The sequence below is a fragment of the Pseudochaenichthys georgianus genome, chromosome 24 (assembly GCF_902827115.2).
Source record: "Pseudochaenichthys georgianus chromosome 24, fPseGeo1.2, whole genome shotgun sequence".
NCBI lineage: Eukaryota > Metazoa > Chordata > Actinopteri > Perciformes > Channichthyidae > Pseudochaenichthys > Pseudochaenichthys georgianus.
This window is the reverse complement of record NC_047526.1, coordinates 18,350,365-18,372,871: the sequence shown is the minus strand read 5'-3', so window position 1 is coordinate 18,372,871 and position 22,507 is coordinate 18,350,365. Positions and strand designations below refer to the sequence as shown.

At 43.5% G+C, this 22,507-nt stretch overlaps 1 protein-coding gene across 2 annotated transcripts in view; it reads right to left on the bottom strand.

Annotated features, from left to right (window-relative positions):
* LOC117440029 (sodium/potassium-transporting ATPase subunit beta-1-interacting protein 2) overlaps positions 1-22,507 on the bottom strand; it is a 98,118-nt gene that overhangs the window by 39,483 nt on the left and 36,128 nt on the right. Inside the window, exons 2-3 of one of the 2 annotated variants that reach the window (XM_034076235.1) lie at positions 1,546-1,689; positions 384-464 (exon numbers count right to left, since the gene is read on the bottom strand). In XM_034076235.1, the coding sequence (XP_033932126.1) occupies positions 384-464; positions 1,546-1,689 (225 nt within the window). Of the gene's footprint in view, positions 1-383; positions 465-682; positions 756-1,545; positions 1,690-22,507 lie in introns of those variants that run through there. The other variant, XM_071201906.1, reaches the window with a different exon arrangement.

Genomic DNA, 22,507 nt, shown 5'->3' with positions numbered 1-22,507 from the left:
ACAGTGGGCTCACAGGGAGGGGGGGGGGCTAGGAGCTCCAACCAGCCGTTTAGGACAGAGAGTGAATACACATACTATACAGAGATGCCGTATGAGAGACCAATGTGAGTTTGGAAAATTGCACAATATAAATCTATTCTAGTAGACCTGAACAATGGAATTATGATCAGTAGAAATGGCCATGACATGGGAACTTTAAAACAAAAAAAACATGATATATAAGAAATGTATATAGAATACTGCCAGTCTTATTATTGCTTCTGTTTTAAATACAAGACACTTAAAATGAAGGTGTAATACGGCCTGTCTTTGTTATATCTTTGCTGTTGGAGTAGAATAATTGACAAGCATGCAGATAAAATAATCCAAGAAAAAGTTCTTACTCTGGACAGATCTCCAACCTCCAGGTAGAAACAGATGATGAAAACATTCCAGGTCATCCACACCACCAGCCAGGCGGCATACTGCACAGAAAACAGGGAGAGGGAAGAGAAAGTGAGTGAGAGGCAGACGAGATCTGACAGGCCTTTGTTGGAGAATTAGAAAAGCATGTCTCGCATTTGGAGCGAGCTGGAGATGGAGAGAACAGACAGAGGGAGGCTTCACTTTTGATGTTGTTTAGATGCGTAGGAACCAGTCTATGGTAGGAACAAAAACAACAGCAAAGAGTGCAATCAATCACCTGAATCAAACCTGACAGAGAGAGAAAATAGTCCTCATTACTCGATGTAGAGAGCTGAGCAGCTAATGAGAGGCTGTCGCTAAATCTAGGGCAAATTATATGTATGTGTAATGGCTGTTTCAAATGTGTGTGTGTGTGTGTGTGTGTGTGTGTGTGTGTGTGTGTGTGTGTGTGTGTGTGTGTGTGTGTTGTGTGTGTGTGTGTGTGTGTGTGTGTGTGTGTGTGTGTGTGTGTGTGTGTGTGTGTGTGTGTGTGTGTGTGTGTGTGTGTGTGTGTGTGTGTGTGTGTGGACTAGCATTACTATACTTGTGGGGACCTACATCTGTTTACATAGTCACGTGTGGGGACTGGCTTCCCTTATGGAAACAAATTTGAGGTCCCCATAAGGGGGATCATTAATTTTAGGGTGAAGACTTGGTTAGGTTTAGGATTAGGGTAAGGTTAAGGGTAAGGGTTAGGGTTAGGCATGTGTTGGTTATGGTTAAGGTTAGGATAAGTCTCTAGGAAATGCATGTAAGTCAATGTCATGTCCCCTGAAGTGATGTATACATGGTGTGTGTGTGTGTGTGTGTGTGTGTGTGTGTGTGTGTGTGTGTGTGTGTGTGTGTGTGTGTGTGGTGTGTGTGTGTGTGTGTGTGTGGTGTGTGTGTGTGTGTGTGTGTGTGTGTGTGTGTGTGTGTGTGTGTGTGTGTGTGTGTGTGTGTGTGTGTGTGTGTGTGTGTGTGTGTGTGTGTGTGTGTGTGTGTGTGTGTGTGTGTGTGTGTGTGTGTGTGTGTGTGTGTGTGTGTGTGTGTGTGGTGTGTGTGTGTGTGTGTGTGTGTGTGTGTGTGTGTGTGTGTGTGTGTGTGTGTGTGTGTGTCAACCTCACCCCCGTGACCATATCTCGGCCTGAACTGGATTGTGCCAAACAGACCCAGGATGACGATGATGATGTGGAGGAAGTTGGTCAGGATGGGAGCCCACTGGTAGCCCAGGAAGTCGATCACCTGACGCTCCAACACACTCACCTGAGAGAGGAAGAGGAAGTTAGTGGTTAGAAACAAAACAAATTATCAACAGTTGAGCCTTGCAACGGCAAAAGCTTAAACAATTTTAACAATCAAAATATGGTTTTATTATCTTGACATGCATCTTGTTTTACTGTATATATATATACTATATATATATATGACTTGTTCATTTAAGCCCCATATTGTAAATCCATCCATCTTCTCCCGCTTATCTGTGGTCGGGTCGCGGAGGTAGCAGTTCCAGCAGAGAGCCCCAAACTTTCTTTTCCCTGACCACCTCAACCAGCTCTGACTGGGGGATCCCAAGGTGCTCCCAGGCCAGCGAAGAGATATAATCCCTCCACCTGGTCCTAGGTCTACCCCTTGGTCTCTTGCCAGCTGGACCTGCCTGGAACACCTCCCTAGGGAGGCGCCCAGGTGGCATCCTAACTAGGTGCCCGAACCACCTCAACTGGCTCCTTTCGACGCGAAGGACGAGCGGTTCAACTCTGAGTCCCTCCCGGATGACCGAACTTCTCACCTTATCCCTAAGGGAGACACCAGCCACCATGCGGAGAAAACCCATCTCGGCCGCTTGTATCCGCGATCTCGTTCTTTCGGTCATGACCCATCCTTCATGACCATAGGTGAGGGTAGGAACGAAAATGGCCCAGTAGACAGAGAGCTTTGCCTTCTGGCTCAGCTCCCTTTTCGTCACAACGGTGCGGTAAAGCGACTGCAGTACCACTCCCGCTGCTCCGATTCTCCGGCCCATCTCACGCTCCATTGTTCCCTCACTCAAGAACAAGACCCCGAGATACTTGAACTCCTTCACTTGGGGTAAGGACTCATTCCCTACTTGGAGTGGACAGTCCATCGGTTTTCTGCTGAGAACCATGGCCTCAGATTTGGAGGTGCTGATCCTCATCCCAGCCGCTTCACACTCGGTTGCGAACCGATCCAGTGAGTGCTGAAGGTCGCAGACCGATGAAGCCATCAGAACCACATCATCTGCAAAAAGCAGTGGTGCAATCCTTAGTCCACCGAACTGCAGACCCCCTCCCCCACGACTACGCCTCGAAATCCGATCCATGTATATTACGAACAGGATTGGTGACAAAGCGCAGCCCTGGCGGAGGCCAACCCTCACCGGAGATGGGTCCGACTTACTGCCGAGGACCCGGACACAGCTCTCGCTTTGGGAGTACAGAGATTGGATGGCCCTGAGTAGAGACCCCCTCACCCCATACTCCCGCAGCACCTCCCACAGTAACTCCCTGGGAACTCGGTCATACGCCTTCTCCAAGTCTACAAAACACATGGAGACCGGATAAGCGTACCTCCAGGCCCCCTCCAGGATCCTTGCGAGAGTACAAAGCTGATCCGTCGTTCCACGACCAGGACGGAATCCACATTGTTCCTCCTCAATCTGAGGTTCGACAATCGGCCTGACCCTCCTTTCGAGTACCTTAGAGTAAACTTTCCCGGGGAGGCTGAGTAGTGTGATGCCTCTGTAATTGGCACACACCCTCTGATCCCCCTTTTTAAAAAGGGGAACCACCACCCCGGTCTGCCACTCCTTCGGTACTGTTTCCGACTTCCACGCAACGTTGATGAGACGTGTCAACCATGACAGTCCCTCAACACCCAGAGCCTTCAGCATTTCTGGGCGGATCTCGTGGCTTTGCCACTGTGGAGTTGTTTGACGACCTCAGTGACTTCTCCCCGGGAGATTGATGTTGATCCCCCGTCATACTCCAGCTCTGCCTCTAACATAGAGGGCGGAGTTGTCGGGTTCAGGAGTTCCTCAAAGTGTTCCTTCCAACGCCCCCTAACACTCCATCAGTTGAGGTCAACAACGTCCCATCCTTACTGTACACAGCTTGGATGGTTCCCTGCTTCCCCCTCCTGAGGTGTCGGACAATTTTCCAGAACAACTTTGGTGCCGCCCGAAAGTCCTTCTCCATGTCTTCTCCGAACTTCTCCCACACCCGCTGCTTTGCCTCGGCCACGGATGAGGCTGCTGCCCTTCGGGCCTGTCGGTACCTTGCAACTGCCTCGGGAGTCCCCCGGGATAACAAATCCCTGAAGGCTTCGCTGACTACCGGTGTCCACCAGGAGGTTCGAGGGTTACCGCCCCTTGAGTCACCTAGGACCTTAATACCACAGCTCCTCGCCGCGGCTTCGGCAATAGAGGCTTTGAACACCGACCACTCTGGTTCAATGTCCCCAACCTCCACAGGAATGCCCGAAAAGCTCCGCCGGAGGTGTGAGTTGAAGGCCTCCTGAACTTGGGCCTCCTCCAGACGTTCCCAGTTCACCCAAACTACACGTTTGGGCTTACCAGGTCTATCCAGAGGCTTCCCCCGCCACTCGACCCAACTCACCACCAGATGGTGATCAGTTGACAACTCTGCCCCTCTCTTTACCCGAGTGTCCAAAACATACGGCCTCAGGTCCGATGATACGATAACGAAATCGATCATGGACCTTCTGCCTAGGGTGCTCTGGTACCACGTACACTTATGACCATCCTTATGTTCGAACATGGTGTTTGTTATGGCCAATCCATGACTAGCACAGAAGTCCAGTAACAAACCACCACTCCGGTTCAGATCAGGGGGGCCGTTCCTCCCAATCACGCCCCTCCAAGTGTCTCCATCATTGCCCACATGTGCGTTGAAGTCTCCCAGCAAGACTAAGGAGTCCCCTTCAGGAGCCCCATACAGGACTCTTTCCAGGGTCTCCAAGAAGGCTGAATACTCTGAACTGCTGTTGGGTGCATAAGCACACACAACAGTCAGAGTTTTCTCCCCCATAACCCGCAGGCGTAGGGAGGCGACCCTCTCGTCCACTGGGGTAAACTCCAACAACGAAGCCCACAACCGGGGACTTGTGAGTATCCCCACACACCCCCGCGCCTCACACCTTGAGCATGTTGCCCCATATTGTTTTTGATGTATTTCTTTATTTTAATTGTATTGTTTTCTACTGATGGGTTGGTTTGTGTGTTTCTTGTTGTATTGTTTTTATATTGTTCTTGTTTGTTTTTCTACTTTAGTCAAGGGGAAGTTCCTTGACTTCTCGACCTGGGCTGACACCTTTTTTTAAATATATATTATCCAGAAAAAGAAAAGCTCCCAGGAGAGTGGTGTGTCCGTATTATCATTCAGCCACTGAAGCCTCATGCTGAGGATAGTTTAATGATGTCAGCACAGCATATGATACGGCACTGCTAATATATTAACACACACACACACACACAACACACACACACACACACACACACACACACACACAGGGGGACGGAGAGGGAGAATACATAGGAGGAAGAAGATGAAGCAGAGGACAGAGGAGGCTGGGCGTTGAAAATAAAAAATAAATACCATTGGTAGCTTCATTCAACCCGAAAAACTGATATTTACCCTGTCAACTTAAAGTGTTAAATCGCAACAGCGTACGTACATATCAGCAAAGTTGTTTATATCCTGTTATTCTCACTGGTCCACACCACACACACACACACACACACACACACACACCACACACACACACAACACACACCACACACACCACACACACACACACACACACACACACACACACACACACACACACACACACACACACACACACACACACACACACACACACACACACACACACACACACACACACACACACACACACACACACACACACACACACACACACACACACACACACACACCATGTATACATCACTTCAGGGGACATGACATTGACTTACATGCATTTCCTAGAGACTTATCCTAACCTTAACCATAACAACACATGCCTAACCCTAACCCTTACCCTTAACCTTACCCTAATCCTAAACCTAACCAAGTCTTCACCCTAAAATTAATGATCCCCCTTATGGGGACCTCAAATTTGTTTCCATAAGGGAAGCCAGTCCCCACACGTGACTATGTAAACAGATGTAGGTCCCCACAAGTATAGTAATGCTAGTCCACACACACACACACACACACACACACACACACACCACACACACACACACACACACACACACACACACACACACACACACACACACACACACACACTTCTGGATGGCTGAGTTTGAGAGCCCTAATGTGTGACCATATGGCAACACTACAGCCTTTCACAGCCACATAGCAGGTTAACACACATACAGTCATACACTGGGTATCCCACACATAAACTGACTTTGTGTTAAGTACACCTATTCAACGTTCCATTTCCCTATAATGGTGCGTATTGGAAGTGAGAGTTAAAGAAAAAGAATGAATACGTGTGTGTGTGTGTGTGTGTGTGTGTGTGTGTGTGTGTGTGTGTGTGTGTGTGTGTGTGTGTGTGTGTGTGTGTGTGTGTGTGTGTGTGTGTGTGTGTTGTGTGTGTGTTTCCATGTCAGGGCAGTTCTGCTGTGCTTGCATTTGACAGCACCTGCTGTTATTGGACACACTGGGCTCAGCTGGCACCACAATGTGTGTGTGTGTGTGTGTGTGTGTGTGTGTGTGTGTGTGTGTGTGTGTGTGTGTGTGTGTGTGTGTGTGTGTGTGTGTGTGTGTGTGTGTGTGTGTGTGGTGTGTGTGTGTGTGTGTGTGTGTGTGGTGTGTGTGTGTGTGTGTGTTTGTGTGTGTGTGGTGTGTGTGTGTGTCACGGTGTCTCTTTGTGTCTATGCCTCTATGTCCCTTTCTGTCTGTTGTGTATCTGATTCATTTTATTATGTTAAAGTGTGTCCTTCCTTTTACAATTATATAGTCCTGCAATTGTGTCTCTCTCTGGCTCCCTCTCACACTCCCATACACACACGTGCACAAAGGCCATTATAAGAAGTCAGAGGCCTCCCAGCCCATTACCGAGGCCCCTGGGGGCCCCTCTTTCATCAACAATAATATAAACAGTCTTCACTACAGCTAGGACGTGCGCACACTCCCCAAAAAAACACAATAAATCACGTGCAAACACAATGGGTGGCGGGTTAAAGAATGAGTTTGCACGCTCTTGATGTAACAACCATATTGATTTCTCTTGGTTATTCCTGCACACCCTAATGATCAGTGAGCAAAATCTAATCCTTTTTCTGCTGGTGTTTATTTTAACCTGAGTAATAAAGAGGAATATTCCAAAGCAGACCATCTGTTCATTTGGACTTCGCTCCATCTTTTGACGTGAAATTCTCATTACATGCTTCAGCTGTGAAACAACTAACTTCAGCTGCCTCGGTTCATCACTCTCTGTAATTAAGTCACCGCGTTCTCCAGACAGACAAAAGACAAAGCACGGGCAGCCGCGCTCTGTCGTAATCCCAGCATCCTTTGCACGTGTCACACGGCAGAAGCTTCAGATAGGGTGTGAAGTCGCCTGGCCTTTCAACAACTGCAGTATGACTCCGGGGAGAGAGAGAGGGAGAGAGGGAGGTGCAGACAGTGTTGACGCTAGCAGCAGCTACGTCAGTTCAGTGATATGAGCGGCTGATGAGAGCTTTGCCTCCTGTACAGGTGGAGCTTCAAGCTGGCGAGCCCGGGTCCTGTGGGATCTGCTGCGACAGGCTTTGATACTGCCGACAGAGATGTTGTTCCTTTCACTGGTGCTGCTTAAATAAAGCACAAGGGTGGGGGGGCATGTTCACATTCAGATTGTTTATCTACATTGTGCATCCAGCTGTGGAAACAGCACATTAGTTTATTTTGACAATTATTTCGAGTTGCAAGTATTGACAGGAGAGTTTTTGTCTTCTCTTAAATCTAAAGCGTCTCTGCAGTGGCTGCCCAATCTGGAGGTGAATAAACGCTGACAAGCCTGCTATGACTATATATAATGTGTCTATGAATATGTGCAGTGCGGTATCTCTGTGTGTGTGTGTGTGTGTGTGTGTGTGTGTGTGTGTGTGTGTGTGTGTGTGTGTGTGTGTGTGTGTGTGTGTGTGTGTGTGTGTGTGTGTGTGTGTGTGTGTGTGTGTGTGTGTGTGTGTGTGTGTGTGGTGTGTGTGTGTGTGTTGTGGTGTGTGTGTGTGTGTGTGTGTGTGTGTCACATAAAGCAGATAAAAAAGTAAGTTGGAGATGCAGTTGCTTTCTGACAATCCGTCTCATGTCGGCACAGAATCCCTCAGGGACCAAGGATGTTTATTTCACTTATTTTCTGTTTGCACACACTGACGCTCGAGCCCTTGTTAGCACGAGTTTCCAAATGCAGTAGTTGGCTGAGAGCCTGCATACAGTAGGGTTAATAATGAAGTTTTGTCGAAGAAAAACCCTGACTACTTTAGTCTAGTTTTAGTCAATAAAAACTGAAGGGGCCCTATTATGCTTTTGGGGGTTTTGCCTTTCCTGTATTACGTAATATAGCTTTTGGTGCGTACATGGTCAGCAAAGGCCTTAATTCCAAAGTTCCCTCCGGAGGGAGTTTATTTCCCATAACCCCCCCCCCCCCCATCAGCACGTTTCTCTCAGGGATGTTGTCATTTGTAACTTTAATTTACAACAAGTCCTCCAAACTATGATCATGTGTTTTGCATTGCATGTCTATTTGATTTGCCTTGCCATTAAAGTACAGCTAAAGATAGACGGATAGCCCAACATGTGTCGATAAACGTACAGTTAGTGTGTCATGACATCATTCTCTAAAGAAACTTGTTGATGAACTTAAACGCACCATTCTTTGTAAACAATATGACCATAACTACAGAGCTAGAGTGAGTGCATCCATTCTTCCCCATAACATAGGGCCAAATAGGGAACGTTTTGGAGTGGCACAGAGCATTTTAGAAGAAAAAGTAAACCACGACACAAACACAAATGTACCCAGTCCGGAGACATGTCACTAAAGTAATGGAGAAAGACACTCAAACACTTAGGGAACAGATTGGCAGCGGAAAGACAGGGCTGATGAAAGGGACGGCAGAGAGAGGCAGAGGACACAACAGGGAGGACGTCTTCAGTGAGTATGGGAATACATTTTTGATAATGAAACGATAGGATGCTTTCAAAGGTGTCTTATTGCTCCAGACAGGGAGACAGCTGCACTGAGTGACCATCATGAGACACTGCTACGGTGGGATGAAGGTGTCTTTTATCCGGAACAGAGGAGAAGAGAGAGAATATAACGATGAGGGACAGAGAGACAGGCCGAGAGATGTGATGAGAGGCCCTGAAGAGATAGAGAGGTGATTAAGAACCGACAGCTACTGACTGAGGATAGAGGAAGAGATGAGGGAGTGGCAGTGGGTGAGAGAAGAGAGAATGTCTCGTCTTCTCATCCTTCAATTCCTCCCTCCTCACCTTTTTTCTCCTCTCTCGCCCACTCATTCTTCTCCCTTCTCATTTCCTTCTGCTTCCCTGTTCTCCACATGGCCCCCTGCTCTCTTTCCTCTCTTACATATTTAATACGCATTCATCTGTTACCAGATCTGTTGTGTCGTAAAACAGCAAATTACCACACCTCCTTTCCTTCCATTGCTCCCTCTCTTCCCTCCTTTATGCTCTACCTTCTGTCTCTCTGTTCCGCTTTTTCTTCTTCTTTATTTCCACCTTCCCTTTGTGCAGCATGCCCTTCTCTATAGCTCTCCTCCCTACATCCTCCACTCTGCATGGCCCTCTTATCTCTTCCTCTAGCTTGCCTCCTTCCCTCCCTTGTTCCCTCAGCGCTTTTGGTTGAGAGTTTTTGCTTTGCTTCTGTGACCTTTAAAAAACTGCTGATCAAATTCTGCTACTCATCCCATTATAGACGACAGAAAGTAGAGAGGAGGAAAGGGGGAGTGGGCTAAATATAAAGATAAATAGCCAGAAGAAAGCTGGGGAAAGAGATGGGAGAGGAGAGGAAGTCAGGGAAGCAGCATGGAATAGAGAATAAAACAGGCAGAGCAAGTGAGAAAATGACCAAACAACACTTTATGAGTCAGACAGGAAGCATCACGACTGAGTAGCACATCGAGGTAAATATATACCGGGTTTCTCCTCCTTCATTCAGAAACCATAATTTTTTCCCGAAGCCTCTGTATCCCTCGTAAACTTTATTCTACTAATAAAACTCTGAAGCGATCGTGGTTCACTGTTAACTTAATTAAGGCCGCCTGCCTGTGCCGTATCCCACTGTGTACAGCAAAAGCAATCTCCTATCGATTCGGTTCACACACCGATCAATTCATCTCCATTGGAGGCTATTAGGGGCCATTTGTGGCTACTTAGGGCTCGGAGAGAGAGAGAGGAAGAGACGGCAGGGAAGATGGGGGGAGCAAAGTGATAGGGGGGAAAATATATAAAAAGGTGTAGAGGAAAGAAAAGGGGAAGGGAGGGCAAATGATGGATAAGAAAAGAGAAGGAGGGCAGAGATGGAAAAAGACAATGATGATCATAGGTGAAACCTTTCCATTAAATATCCAATTTCCTCACTCAAACTCATCACAACTGCTCAATCATATCTGTAAAAGCCATAACGTCCTTAGTTGCCCAGCTATAGATAGAATGGATAGAATTCGACTAAGAGTTCTACCCGCAGCGTTTCCCACAGATCTGAAATATACATGGGGGGGGGGGGGTGACGTGCCGTGCCTTTGTGACGTGCAATGACATTAACATTAACCTTTCTGTTGGTCGCTTGTTAGCAGACCCTTCACGCGATGGCAGAGTGAACAGGTACAGGCAGGGCCCATAGTGATAGCCCTTTAAATCTACTACCCACAAATAAACATATGGACATGGGTTACCATTTAAAAAAAAAAAAAAGGTAAATGTCTTTAGGAACCTATCCATGTGATTTGAAGTAGGGGTGGACCTCAAATCCTCTTGGCGGGTCCGGGGGCATGCTCTCCAGGTAAGATTTTTTATTTATTTTGGAGTGAAATGCATCAATCTGGTGCACTTTGAGGGGGAAATAAAGAGACTAGATCAATGGGAACACCTATATGAAACATAACTGTATACATTTCAATAATCCAAAAAATATGGCCATAACCAATAACATACCATTTCCAATATGAAAAAACACTGAAACTTCTTTATTTATTTATTTATTTTTGGTTCATTTATATTTGTGAGTGTGTCTGGGCTCCTGGATCAGCCTCTCCCGTCTCCCTCCTCTCCTCCCTGCTCCTCTTTGAGGCAGCAGCAAAGACTAGTTTTAGCTCTCAACAAGTTTTAAAAGTGTATCTTACATTTTTTCCCCTAGTTAACTTCTTTATTTATTCATGCATATTTTACTAATCACTACCCAGTACCCCCTCAAATGAAAATATGTGTTTACATAAACGGTGACCAAACCGTTTGAGACCCACAGAGAACTTAGACTAAGTTAACTATCTAAACACTCAGAGAGTCCTTTACCTCACCTGAGCTGAGGTTATCCAGAGGCTGACTGACACACAGAGACCAATCAAGGGCTTTGATTTGGATCTGTATGACAGTGGCCATGTCGGCAGGCCACATCATGTGGACAGCCAGTCACCCTGTGTGAGGCAGGCCACATCGTGTAGACAGCCAGTCACCCTGTGTGAGGCAGGCCACTTAACAGGCCAGGCCATCGGGAAATCCCCCGGTCCTCCCGATGGCCAGTCCGGGACTGGTTACAGGAGGCGTAGAGCGAGAGATCATTGTCCGCAATCAGGCTTTAAACCTCGGGCTGTGGTCATAAACGTTACCTGTGAGTCATGCAGCTGACGTGTGAGTTAGCAGAACTTTCCAGAGAGTTGTGTTAAGCTCCTCTGAGCCCTGAGGTGCCTCTTTCAAATTGTCAAATATCATGAGCTTTTCTGAGCTGCTGAAGGAGATTATCAAGATATTTGGCAAGATACGGCTTACCATTCAATTCTGAGGGAGAAATTGCATCAGATGGTTTTACATGCTGGGGTGAGGATGATAAAAAACAGGGTTTAAATAATATTGGAAATAACCAATGTTTCTACACTGAGACTATACATTGTGTCAGAATCTCTTAATGTTACCATAACAATAATCAACGAGACAAAAGTGATTCAACACGAACCCCAGAACGTTGTGTTGAGAGGGAAAAAAATCATGGTCTAAAGCCTCACAAGGTGTGTTTGTGGCTCATAACCTATTAAAGGACTCATTTGGAAAGTTTGATACCAAACGTACCAGAGCCAGGCTGGTTTGGTATGAGATTGGTATCTATTGATCTTCTCCTTTAAATCACTGCCTTATTTCCAAACTAACTACAGCCAAAAGCAAGGGAGTTCCAAAGTTCAGAGGACATTCAGTGGATCTCTAATATGTTTTACCATGCAGAGTTTATCAAGACATTTACAACGTAGTAGTCAAAGGTTTTTCAGCAGTGTTTTAGTGAACTTGTATATAATCCTGAGATGTTCGAAATGAACAAAATGTGTGGACGTTAGAAAACAAAAACGCAGCCCTGTCCTCTGGAAGAAGTTCAAGATAAATGCCTTCGGGCGGTTTCTGCACCGGAGGTCGAAGGGCATTGTTCTGACCTGCCAAAACAAACTAGAGTAGTACTGTACATTCTCCATACTTTATAGGATTCAAAGCTCAGTGTGAAAATACTCAAACCTTGCTCGTGAAATTCACACTCGAAAAAATATTTTGCACTAGATAATCAACATTAATTATAATTATATTAAGTAGGCCCAATGTATAGAAATGTAATTTAACAATCAAATACAACAGATGCTAAAGAATATCAAGCCTTCTTTTGCTAAATGTTGTCAAATATGTCTGAAATATCTGATTAAAAATATTGGCCCAATAAATCGGCCTGACCCAACACTCGTCATAACCAGTGCTTGAATTGGGCCGGTACTCAAGGGGAAGCAGTACCGGGACTTCTGATTTTTACCCATAGGCGTACAGTTACTTCTTACTGTGTACCGGCACCTCCTGACACATCTAGGTACGCTGCGCATATTTGTTGTGTTTATGCTTAGTTGCAACTCCCACCCAGTAGGTGGCTCTGTAGCCTGCGATAGACTAGAGCAGGCACGGGAGAGAAGGAAAGCAGAAATGACATAACGTTAGCTACCATTTCAAAAATGTTAGCGTGGCTTATTAATAGTGCGAAAAGAAAGCGGTTGTCGCCGGACAAGGAGCCGAAAGAAACTCCAGTTAATACTGATGCAACTGCAAATACAGAAAATGCTGTTATAAATTAAAAAAATGTCCTGCTGAAAGATGCATTAGTGTACTCCGGGACGAGGAGTCATTTAGCCAGTCGCCAGTAGGAGTCAGGCTTTAGCCATATCCGCTGCCTTTCATACTTTTTTTAAGTACAGTGAGCCTTTCTAAAATATACAGTAAAGAGACAAACCCACCAGCATTATAGGATACTATATGACCTGATGCAGGCACATGTATAGGCTACGTCATGTTCGAGCCCCGGACACCTCCCTGATTAGTCGTGGAAAAACATGCAATTTCTGAACGTTACAGTAAATATTCAGTTTTTTAAAAAACAATTTCCTTGTCTGTTAAAGTTATTTTGTGTTTCTTTTTCATTTCTGAATCAAAGATATGAGGATAAGGATAGAGGGAGTCGTATGTTGTACAGATTGTAAAGACCTTTGAGCCAAATTCTTGTTTTTGGGCTGTATAAATAAAATGTACTTGAAACAGTGGCTGATCTAGAGTACTGGTATCTTTTTTATTCCAATTCAAGCACTGGTCATAACTCATAGATCGCTGTCCTGATGATCTGATGATATCCGTTTTCACTTTTGTCAGGCCGTCATAATGTCCGTTTGTATCTATCTGGCTGCCATGGCTGTCAACAGATGGAAAGAGAGGATGGAGGCGATGTTAGCCAGTTAGCAACACCCCGTAAGTGCCCTGATGTGTCATGTGGAACAAGCGAGATGGATCAAGATGGCAGTGTGTTAATGAAAGCTGCTGTAGAGGAGCACTCGCAGGCTGTCATTATGGTCACTCATCTCTATGCTACAGCTCTAGACAGGCTACTTAAAACTGAGATGAGAAACTCTTGGCCCACAGGCAAAAATAGTTTCTTGCCTAGTTTGCAAAAATATGCCCAAGCTCTTGAACAAATTCTAACTTTGATTTAAGTCACACGGACGAAAGACATATTTAAAATTCTTAAAGACAGATGGAAAGACCTTACATAAATCTTACCAGAAATGCCACAGAGAATAACCTTTTTTTCTGAGTCTGCTTCTCTTTGTCCTTTTGTCGTTTTTATTCTTGGCTCGGAATGTCACTGACAAATTGCCTCAATGCTGCAATACATTCAGCTTTCTTGCTCACTCGATTACAAGTATTGGAGCACCACATGTTGAGAAGTTGTTTCAGCCCAGCAGTGGAGACGAAGACATTTTCGAGCTAGACATTGTGATTTCATGAAATGGGTTGTGCTGTGTGCGAACCATTGACTTAAAAGATGACATTGCCAGAGGTTCCATTCTACACTTAAATAACCTACTGTATGCTAAAGAAGTATTGTATTCCTACTAACTGAGATAAGTACAAGTAGTAGATAAATGCTGTTGACTAAAGGGTGTCTTTTATGTATTGGTCCCATCATGTTTGTTGGGTTTTTTGAGGGTCATTGTATAACATTGAGGTAATAGAGAAAAAAGGGTAATAAAAACAGTAACGCAATTCTTCCATGGCTATTTACGTTTCATTGCCATCAATACCATACATTCTGTCAATGTACCTCTTTATTTCCTCCACCACATCCAAAAGGAATACATTTCCCACCTCTTTGTGAATTAACTGGAGTGATTAATATTCTTAGGAAATATTTCTTTATGTAAACGTGACATTTAAATGTCAGAACCATTGGCTAATCAGTTTGGTATTTCAACAGATCTTCTGCGACTGTCCTCCCCTCTGTCTCTATCTATTTCTGCCGTTGCTCTTTTGTTTTTCTGTCAGTCTCTTTCTCTTTCACTGGAAATGACAATAGGAAAAAAGGTCTGGCATGAAATACTGGTATTGTCATTTGAATAGGAAACCAACCATACTTAGCAAGATGGTTGGTTTGTGACATAAATATTTAACTATTCAAATCGTTAATAATAAAAATGAATTGGGACGCTTTTCGTACTTTTGACTTTGCCCACGTGTTTCAAGCAGTTTGGCATACACATCATGACGGTCTATTTGAAACGGTTTTCATATTTTTTGAGTACTGTTTTTGACAATCAGAAATATTGTTTTTTGGCATCACATTTTACGAGGATAATCTGGTATGAGGGTGAAGCAAGATGTCATTCATTCTTTTTGAGAAATAAAGGTATGTTTTCCTGCTCCAATATCCTTTTGTTAAAACTAATTGTGAGGGAATTTGATCGTGAACAGTGTCATACCATAACAGTGTTCTACTGTGAATTGTAATGACATTAAAAGTAAAGTGTTTTGTTCCTATACATTTGAATGTTTTGTCTTTTTTTCTTTACCTAGCCAAAAAAGTAAATATGTGTAACCTGAACTTGTGAGGCACAAACGATGGCTTGTTCCCATCCCGAAACACAGAGCGAGGGAATGTTATTTAAAGCATCTGAAGGGTGCGCACACAACAATAAACCTCCTTCCAATAAACCCCCTTCCAATAAGGCCGCCACAAATTCAAATACACTAAATTAAGCACACAAAAGCCATCCAACAACCACACACACACAATGTTGGAGGACTTTCTCTCCAGACTATCAATCAGACATCATTAGACTAAACAAGAACATGTGTGTGTGGTTGAGTTTGTCGTCTGGCTGTGTGTGTGTGTGTGTGTGTGTGTGTGTGTGTGTGTGTGTGTGTGTGTGTGTGTGTGTGTGTGTGTGTGTGTGTGTGTGTGTGTGTGTGTGTGTGTGTGTGTGTGTGTGTGTGTGTGTGTGTGTGTGTGTGTGTGTGTGTGTGTGTGTGTGTGTGTGTGTGTGTGTGTGTGTGTCCTGAGCTGAATGTGTCATTAGCACCAATTGCAGGTTGCAGCAGCAGCTCTTTACAGTTATTTACCACGATTGACCAAGTGATTATAATTAATATCGTATACATCATCGGGATAAATGCACCCGTCTTCAGCTCTTTGTCCCTCTCGCCTGGTCACTATCTGTGCCGTATTAATCAAACAATGTAATCGGATATTTAGCGTCCTTGATGGAAAGCATGTCCATCTGCTTGTCCTCCCTGCTGCTGCCTTTGAAAGCCTTCTCTTCCTCTATCTGTCGGACCGATTGCCTTTTGTCGTCTGATCCAGTCTGACCAATCAGAGGCGAGCAGAACGTGTGAAATGCTTGGATTTGTCTCAATATGTTTGATCTGCTCTGCCGTTTTGATCTTTACTGTGCCAGTTTCAGACATAACAGGAGGAGGAGAAGACAACAGAGCTGGACGGAAATCGTTTTGATGAGATAACTCGTTCAAAGGTGGAGGAGGGATGGCCTCTTTACATTTCAAATTATAATTCTGATACATTATTCAGATCTCCGTGATAGATATTTGAGCTGTTAGGGGTAAAAACCTTGTTATGCCCTGTGGTTGTACATCCACAAATTGACAGTGATCGGTGTAGCTGCAGTGATTTTGAACAGAAGTCAGGACGAGCCAACGGTTTTTGCTTGGGTTTTGAGCTTATTGCTTTTTTGCTTTTATCTCCAACCCTCGCAGTGGCTCTCCCTTTCACGCTCTTTTTTCCTTCCTTTATGAAAAAAACCCTCTTCTCTGTTGTGTCAGTTTTTATTTACTCTTCTCATTTTCCTTAATCAATTCCTCATCCTCTACTTTTTTCTTATTTCGATCATTCTTCTCTCCGTCTTCCCTTCTTGCCTCAGCTTCCATTATCTCTCCTTCCTCATCTATCCTCCTTTCACCCCACGCTTGCGTCCTCTCTTCCCTCTCTTAATCGGCTTCTGTGATACTATTCTCCACACACACACACACACACACACACACACACACACACACACACACACACACACAGTTTCTAAATTAATTATCAGCCCACCAGTGGCTTTCCGTTTGTAGACTCTTATATCTTAATGGCTGATCTAAGCAGGCAATGCTTGTGTGTGTGTGTGTGTGTGTGTGTGTGTGTGTGTGTGTGTGTGTGTGTGTGTGTGTGTGTGTGTGTGTGTGTGTGTGTGTGTGTGTGTGTGTGTGTGTGTGTGTGTGTGTGTGTGTGTGTGTGTGTGTGTGTGTGTGTGTGTGTGTGTGTTAGAACGAGGGGGGTTCAACTGCTGAATGATACATAGGAAGTATTAGGAGGCACCTCTGTGCACTCATTGTACGAGCCCATATTTTACACAATTTCTACGTGTGCTTGAACAATGTAATGGTAGTGCACGTGGTGTGTGTTTTTAGTGTATTTAATATGTTAAGTGTGTGTGTGAGAGCGGCGTAGTGGGATATGTAGAGTGGAAATGACACGATACAAACCCACAGATGGACGCCCAGCGGGCTAAGAAACATTAACGCTGCACTCACACACACACACACACACACTTTGTAAGTAGAAATCAACCACATCATTGGTAGTTGTGGGGTGTGCATCGGCGACTATTAACATGTCCACAAGAGAGGAATATAAGCAAGTTTGTGGCAACGGCGATTAATCATAATATTAAATAATAAACAATTTGGCCGTATGATTTTCATGTCGGTTAATTGCCTGAAAAGTGACTGCGGCATGAAAACAGGTAGACTTTTTAAACACCAGCTGCACCTCAAAATCGTTTAGTTCCTTCATTAAGTCAGGAGACAATAGCCTCAGTGTGTTTTATTGTGTTCGGGTCACTGGCCAAGACTAATTTAACTTTATGTCCGGGGCTGAATGGGAGACATGAAAAGAACCTGTGGTGTCCCAGCTGACAATGAACTGCCGGCCAACTTGGTCACCTTATTTAAATGGGCTTCATTGTCCTCGCAGCGCTCGTAGCATCAATGGGCGCTGGGTGCTTTATATCCTCCTGCTCGTTGTTATGGAGCAGAAAAGGTGGCCATATTTCCATAATATTACTCCGGGCGCCATCACCGAGGCTGCGCCGCTGATCGCCCATTCGCTGTCGGTGGAGCACATCGAGCCGGCACTTGCTCCCGGTGCGTGTGGACATGAAGGCTTGTCTGCGTGTTAACTGTACACAAATGTCCACAAGCAGATTGCACTTAAGCTATTTATGGTGCTGTAAATCTGGAAGCCTCTGCAGTTTTCCATCAGCGGGCTAGCTGCTACTACAGGCCAAACGGAAAGCGTCTTCCAATAAGGCCAAGTATGTTTTCAGCGGGCGAGCCTGGTCTCTGCTTTACTGGAACTTGGCCTGGTTTCCAAATTGGGTTATGTCTACAAATCCTTCATTTACCTGCGATTTGTTTTGCACGTTATTCCTGGCATAGCTTTAAAGAAAAGTATTCATCTGTGGGAGAAATTGGACTGCAGGTGCTTGCTGAGTCATAACAAGATTAATTACAGCTCTGATGCATTAACAGGAACTTTGATTTTTTTAGGTTTGCAACTAGCAATTATTTTAATAATTAAATAATCTGCCTTGTTTTTTTTTATTACCATAATAGCTGTTTGATCTATTAAAAGCCCCAAAATGTGTGAAATATATTTTCTTCTGCTTGTTTTTTTCCCACCAAACAGTCCAAAACCCACATATATTAAGTTTTCGCATCTTCCAAAAATACAAAACTTGTAAAAGTAGCAAATCCTTCCATTTTAAGTGGAAACAGCATATTTTTCTTAATGAACTGCTTGAACTTGTCATACCTTTGATTTCTTTGCAGCAGCTGGTTTGTACCTCACATTGCACTCTAAAACTCATAAGTTACTTTGTGTTGTGTGCATGATGCCAGAGTCGCTGCTAACAGTACTGTGAGTGGTTCTCTAAATGCTTTTCTTTAATGTGATTTATCAATTACTCTAATCCATCAAGGGTGTGTGTGTGTGTGTGTGTGTGTGTGTGTGTGTGTGTGTGTGTGTGTGTGTGTGTGTGTGTGTGTGTGTGTGTGTGTGTGTGTGTGTGTGTGTGTGTGTGTGTGTGTTTAAGCATCTATGTCCATCGTGCCCAAAGCCAACTAGCCACTCCAACACTACTTAAAGATATTACTCTTTATACTTTAAAACACTTTTCAGCATTGTCTGTCTGAGAGCTATTACAAAGTCTTTTTTTTTTATTTCTCTCAATACAGACATAGAAGAGTGTCTGAATGTTTGCTTTTCATTAAGCTAATGGCCTGACAGGAGAATCAGCATTTTTGTTTAGTGGCCATCTGGGCCACTTTGTATTGATTTCAAATGAATGTATCAATATTACTCATGGCAGTTATGATTCAGTTTTTAAAAAAAATGAAGGGTGGCGCCTTTTGTTATCATCGGGCCAACTTCTCTCTTGTCCATCATACTGATCACTGCGGCCGTTAACTGCTCAGTTTCCTCTCTTAATAACCATGGGAAGATTGAAACCCTAATGTGTTAAACTACTCAGCAATAGAGCAGGACATTTATTAGATCAACATATCATTAAGACAGCACTTTATGAGTATGGAAAATGGATCTGAAAGTGAAAATAGGCTCAGAGAAATTAAAGTTCTCCAACAGACATTTGGTTGGGTTCGTGTTTCTGTTGCAATATAAATCACTGCAGCCAATACACAAACAACTTCTATGTATAAAGGCAGTGATAATGGGTGGATGTTGTATTATTAACCTTATTTTAAACGATATGGTTCTTGTCAGATTACCTCTGTAGTGCAATGTGAAAATGATCCCTAAATCACTAATGTGTGTCTTTAAAAAATAACTGCACAGCAAGAAACAGTAGCAAGGTTAATTTGGTATTGATATTTAATTCGGAAGGTGCAGCGTGGGGCACTCCTTCTGTGCTGATATAGCTTCCTGAATATAGGGAGCCAAAAACTGAGGAAGTCAATTCTGTGCAGCTGCTGGAGCCCTGCCCCACTACTGCTGCTATAATAAGCAGAGTGAAAGTAAATGGTAAAAAGAAGCAGCGGGTTCAAAAATCTATTTCCTTATCAATGTGCAAATGCATTGATTCCTGTGAACACCATCCCTTGCTATTGGTCGACTTTAAGGACATGTGATGCTTATTGGTTGATCTCCTCTTATTGAATTAGTTATTGAAATAGTTATGAAGACCTACATTCGTTTTTTTAGTATGACGCCATTGTTCATGATGATATCCAAGTAACCATACACTAATGGAATCCCAGCTGCTTTTGGATTTGCACAAATCGTAATGCAACTTTGATGAACTTTAATCCATAAATCTGCACTGTGGTCCAGTGTGAAGCAAAACGTAGGATGGTATTGTAGCCATAAGCTGTGTTTTACTATTCACTTTTATTAATCTTATCTGTGGAATTAAAAACGTTTCCACATAAGAGGAAATGTTTGCAGACACTTGTGATTCTGAGATTGAAGTCCATGGTACAAATATGTCTTTTGAACAAACTTATTGACCTGTTGGTGACCTGGCTAATTTAACAAGCTAATTAGTCTGCTAACTGCCAATTAGCAAGTTTGTTAGCTTGGAGAGTGTCCTTTACCTCGTCAGTAGATTGTTATTGAACAAGCTTTTCTGCGCAATGGTGAACAAATGCCAGCAAAATGGTAATAAACCGAGCAGTAGAGATACAATAGAGGAAATGCCTGCGAGCCAGTATGTCACCAAGATTAATAACACTCATGTTTGGGTGATAATGTTTTATATTTTAAAGAATTGTTATTTTATGTAAATGACACTAACACTGTGTCTGAGGAACCAAAGATAGAAGCTTATTTGATTTAGTATTTCTTTCATCTGATTTTTCAGTTTTTATGCATTGTTGTGTTTTTTACAGTGTAGTGTATCTAATCTTAATATAATAATAATAATAATAATAATAATAATAATAATAATAATAATAATAATAATAATAATAATAATGGATTTATCTATTTGCACCCAGGTGACTATAGTAGTATTCGCACGAGAACAAACGTTGAATAAAACTTCATACTAAGACAAAGACATGTCGTGTTTAAAACAATAAGCTTCAGCCGAGTCACAGTCCTTCTTCTTTTTGTTCTTTCTTGAGGGAAACTAAGTAATGGCAAGTAGGTCTGTGCCAGGTCCGTGTACAGTATAAAGGTTTACAGAGATTTACTGTGTTTGCTACAGAATCAATCTGTAGACACACTGGGCCATTACGCTAAGTGTTTAAGCATCTGCACTTCTTCACCAGCATTCTGTGATTACAAAAACAACTGCTTTAGCTCTGAACTCTGAGTTTTCTGTGTTATTTCATGTTGAACGCTTGTAATTATGCCTTTACAAGCTTAAAAGTTGTATTTATCATCTGAATTTGGCAAAACAAGTTTAATATTCTAAACACCAAGACTTAGTTTGTTTTCATCTGATTTCAAATAAACAGTCACGGACCCTGCCGTGTTATCTATGATTACTATACGCCTTTCTTTCATAATGTCAGCGGGAGGGGGGGGGGGGCGGCGCTGAGGAACAGCAGGTGTCTGTGTTGACATTCCCCTTATCGTGGAATAAGGGGAATGCAGAGACAGGCTACAAGTATCTTAGGTTCAAGTTAGACAACTAATGTCTGGGTTAGTGTTCATGACTTCATGTTTATGTCATCTTAATGATTAGTCTTAATGCACACACATTTTCCGTGCTTTCCAATAGTTTAAAACAGTTTTATTCCACTGTTAAATAACCTGTTCAATACAAACATGCCACACTTCTTCTAGAAAGATCTCCTGAACTTCCCCACTCAATCTATCAAGACCCGAGCAGTTCTACCAGAAGTCCCAGGTAAAGGCACAGGCCGGCGCATACCGCTCATGGAATCCCTCACCATATGAACTCTGACCCCTCAAGTGTACAAGTGAAGAGATACCATGTGTCAACTCCTTTTTAGAATAGTATTTCTTCTCTTCTCAGAGAAACAGGGGTATGAAAAGAACAGCCAGAAACAGAGGAAGAGAGGCAACTACGTACATGCACTCTCCTAAATATTACACGAGTAAGGGGTGAAGAAATACAAAGCCAGAAACTGAAATGAAAAGGCATCACAATGCTTCCCCTTAGAATAGGGTGGAAATTATGAAAAGGGGACAGGGGATACTAGTGAAGAGGGACAAATGTGAAAAGGCCCAACGTATCTAACGTAATAGCACTCTCCAAAGAGAAAGTGCTATTGATATTTAAGATGTCAGACTTAGTATATTTGTTAATAATTACATACAATACATGGAATTTGTGTGCGTGTGTGTTCCAAGTGAATCTGCGGCCCCCTGGTGGCCAGTACATAAATTGTGTGGCCCTCACCACCATCCAAGTTGCCCATCCCTGGTCTAGATATACTACTTTGTTGAGGGAAATTGTGGATTGGGGTTCAAACTAGTTCATTAAGGTTAAAAACCATCATACGCATAGTAAGTGATAACCACTTTATTGCTTATGGTATGAGAATGACAACATAACTAGGGTTATGGATAAAAGAAACCAACGTTGACTGTGGTTGAAATGGGAAGTCTGAGGTTATGTTGACCCTTTCACGCACTAGAACCCATTCACTCTGCAAACCTTTGGCTTACGTCGCACTACCTTTTTATTTTGTTGTAATCTTGCTATGTCACTTGAATGAGAAACGTTTGTAATATTTCAGTATTTGCTAAAATAGCCGTTGACAGTCCCAGTAAAAAGTGTAAGATGCGCCCAAACCACAATGTTGCTAATGTTTCCCGCCCTTTGGCACATTATCCCTCCCCCCTTCATTTCTGCATCTCACCTGTGTATTCCCTTTTATCACACCTTTATGTGTCCTTCAGTCCCCTCTTTTACCTTCCCCCCTCTGTTCCTCCATCCTCTCTGTGACCCACCCTTCTAAATCTCAAA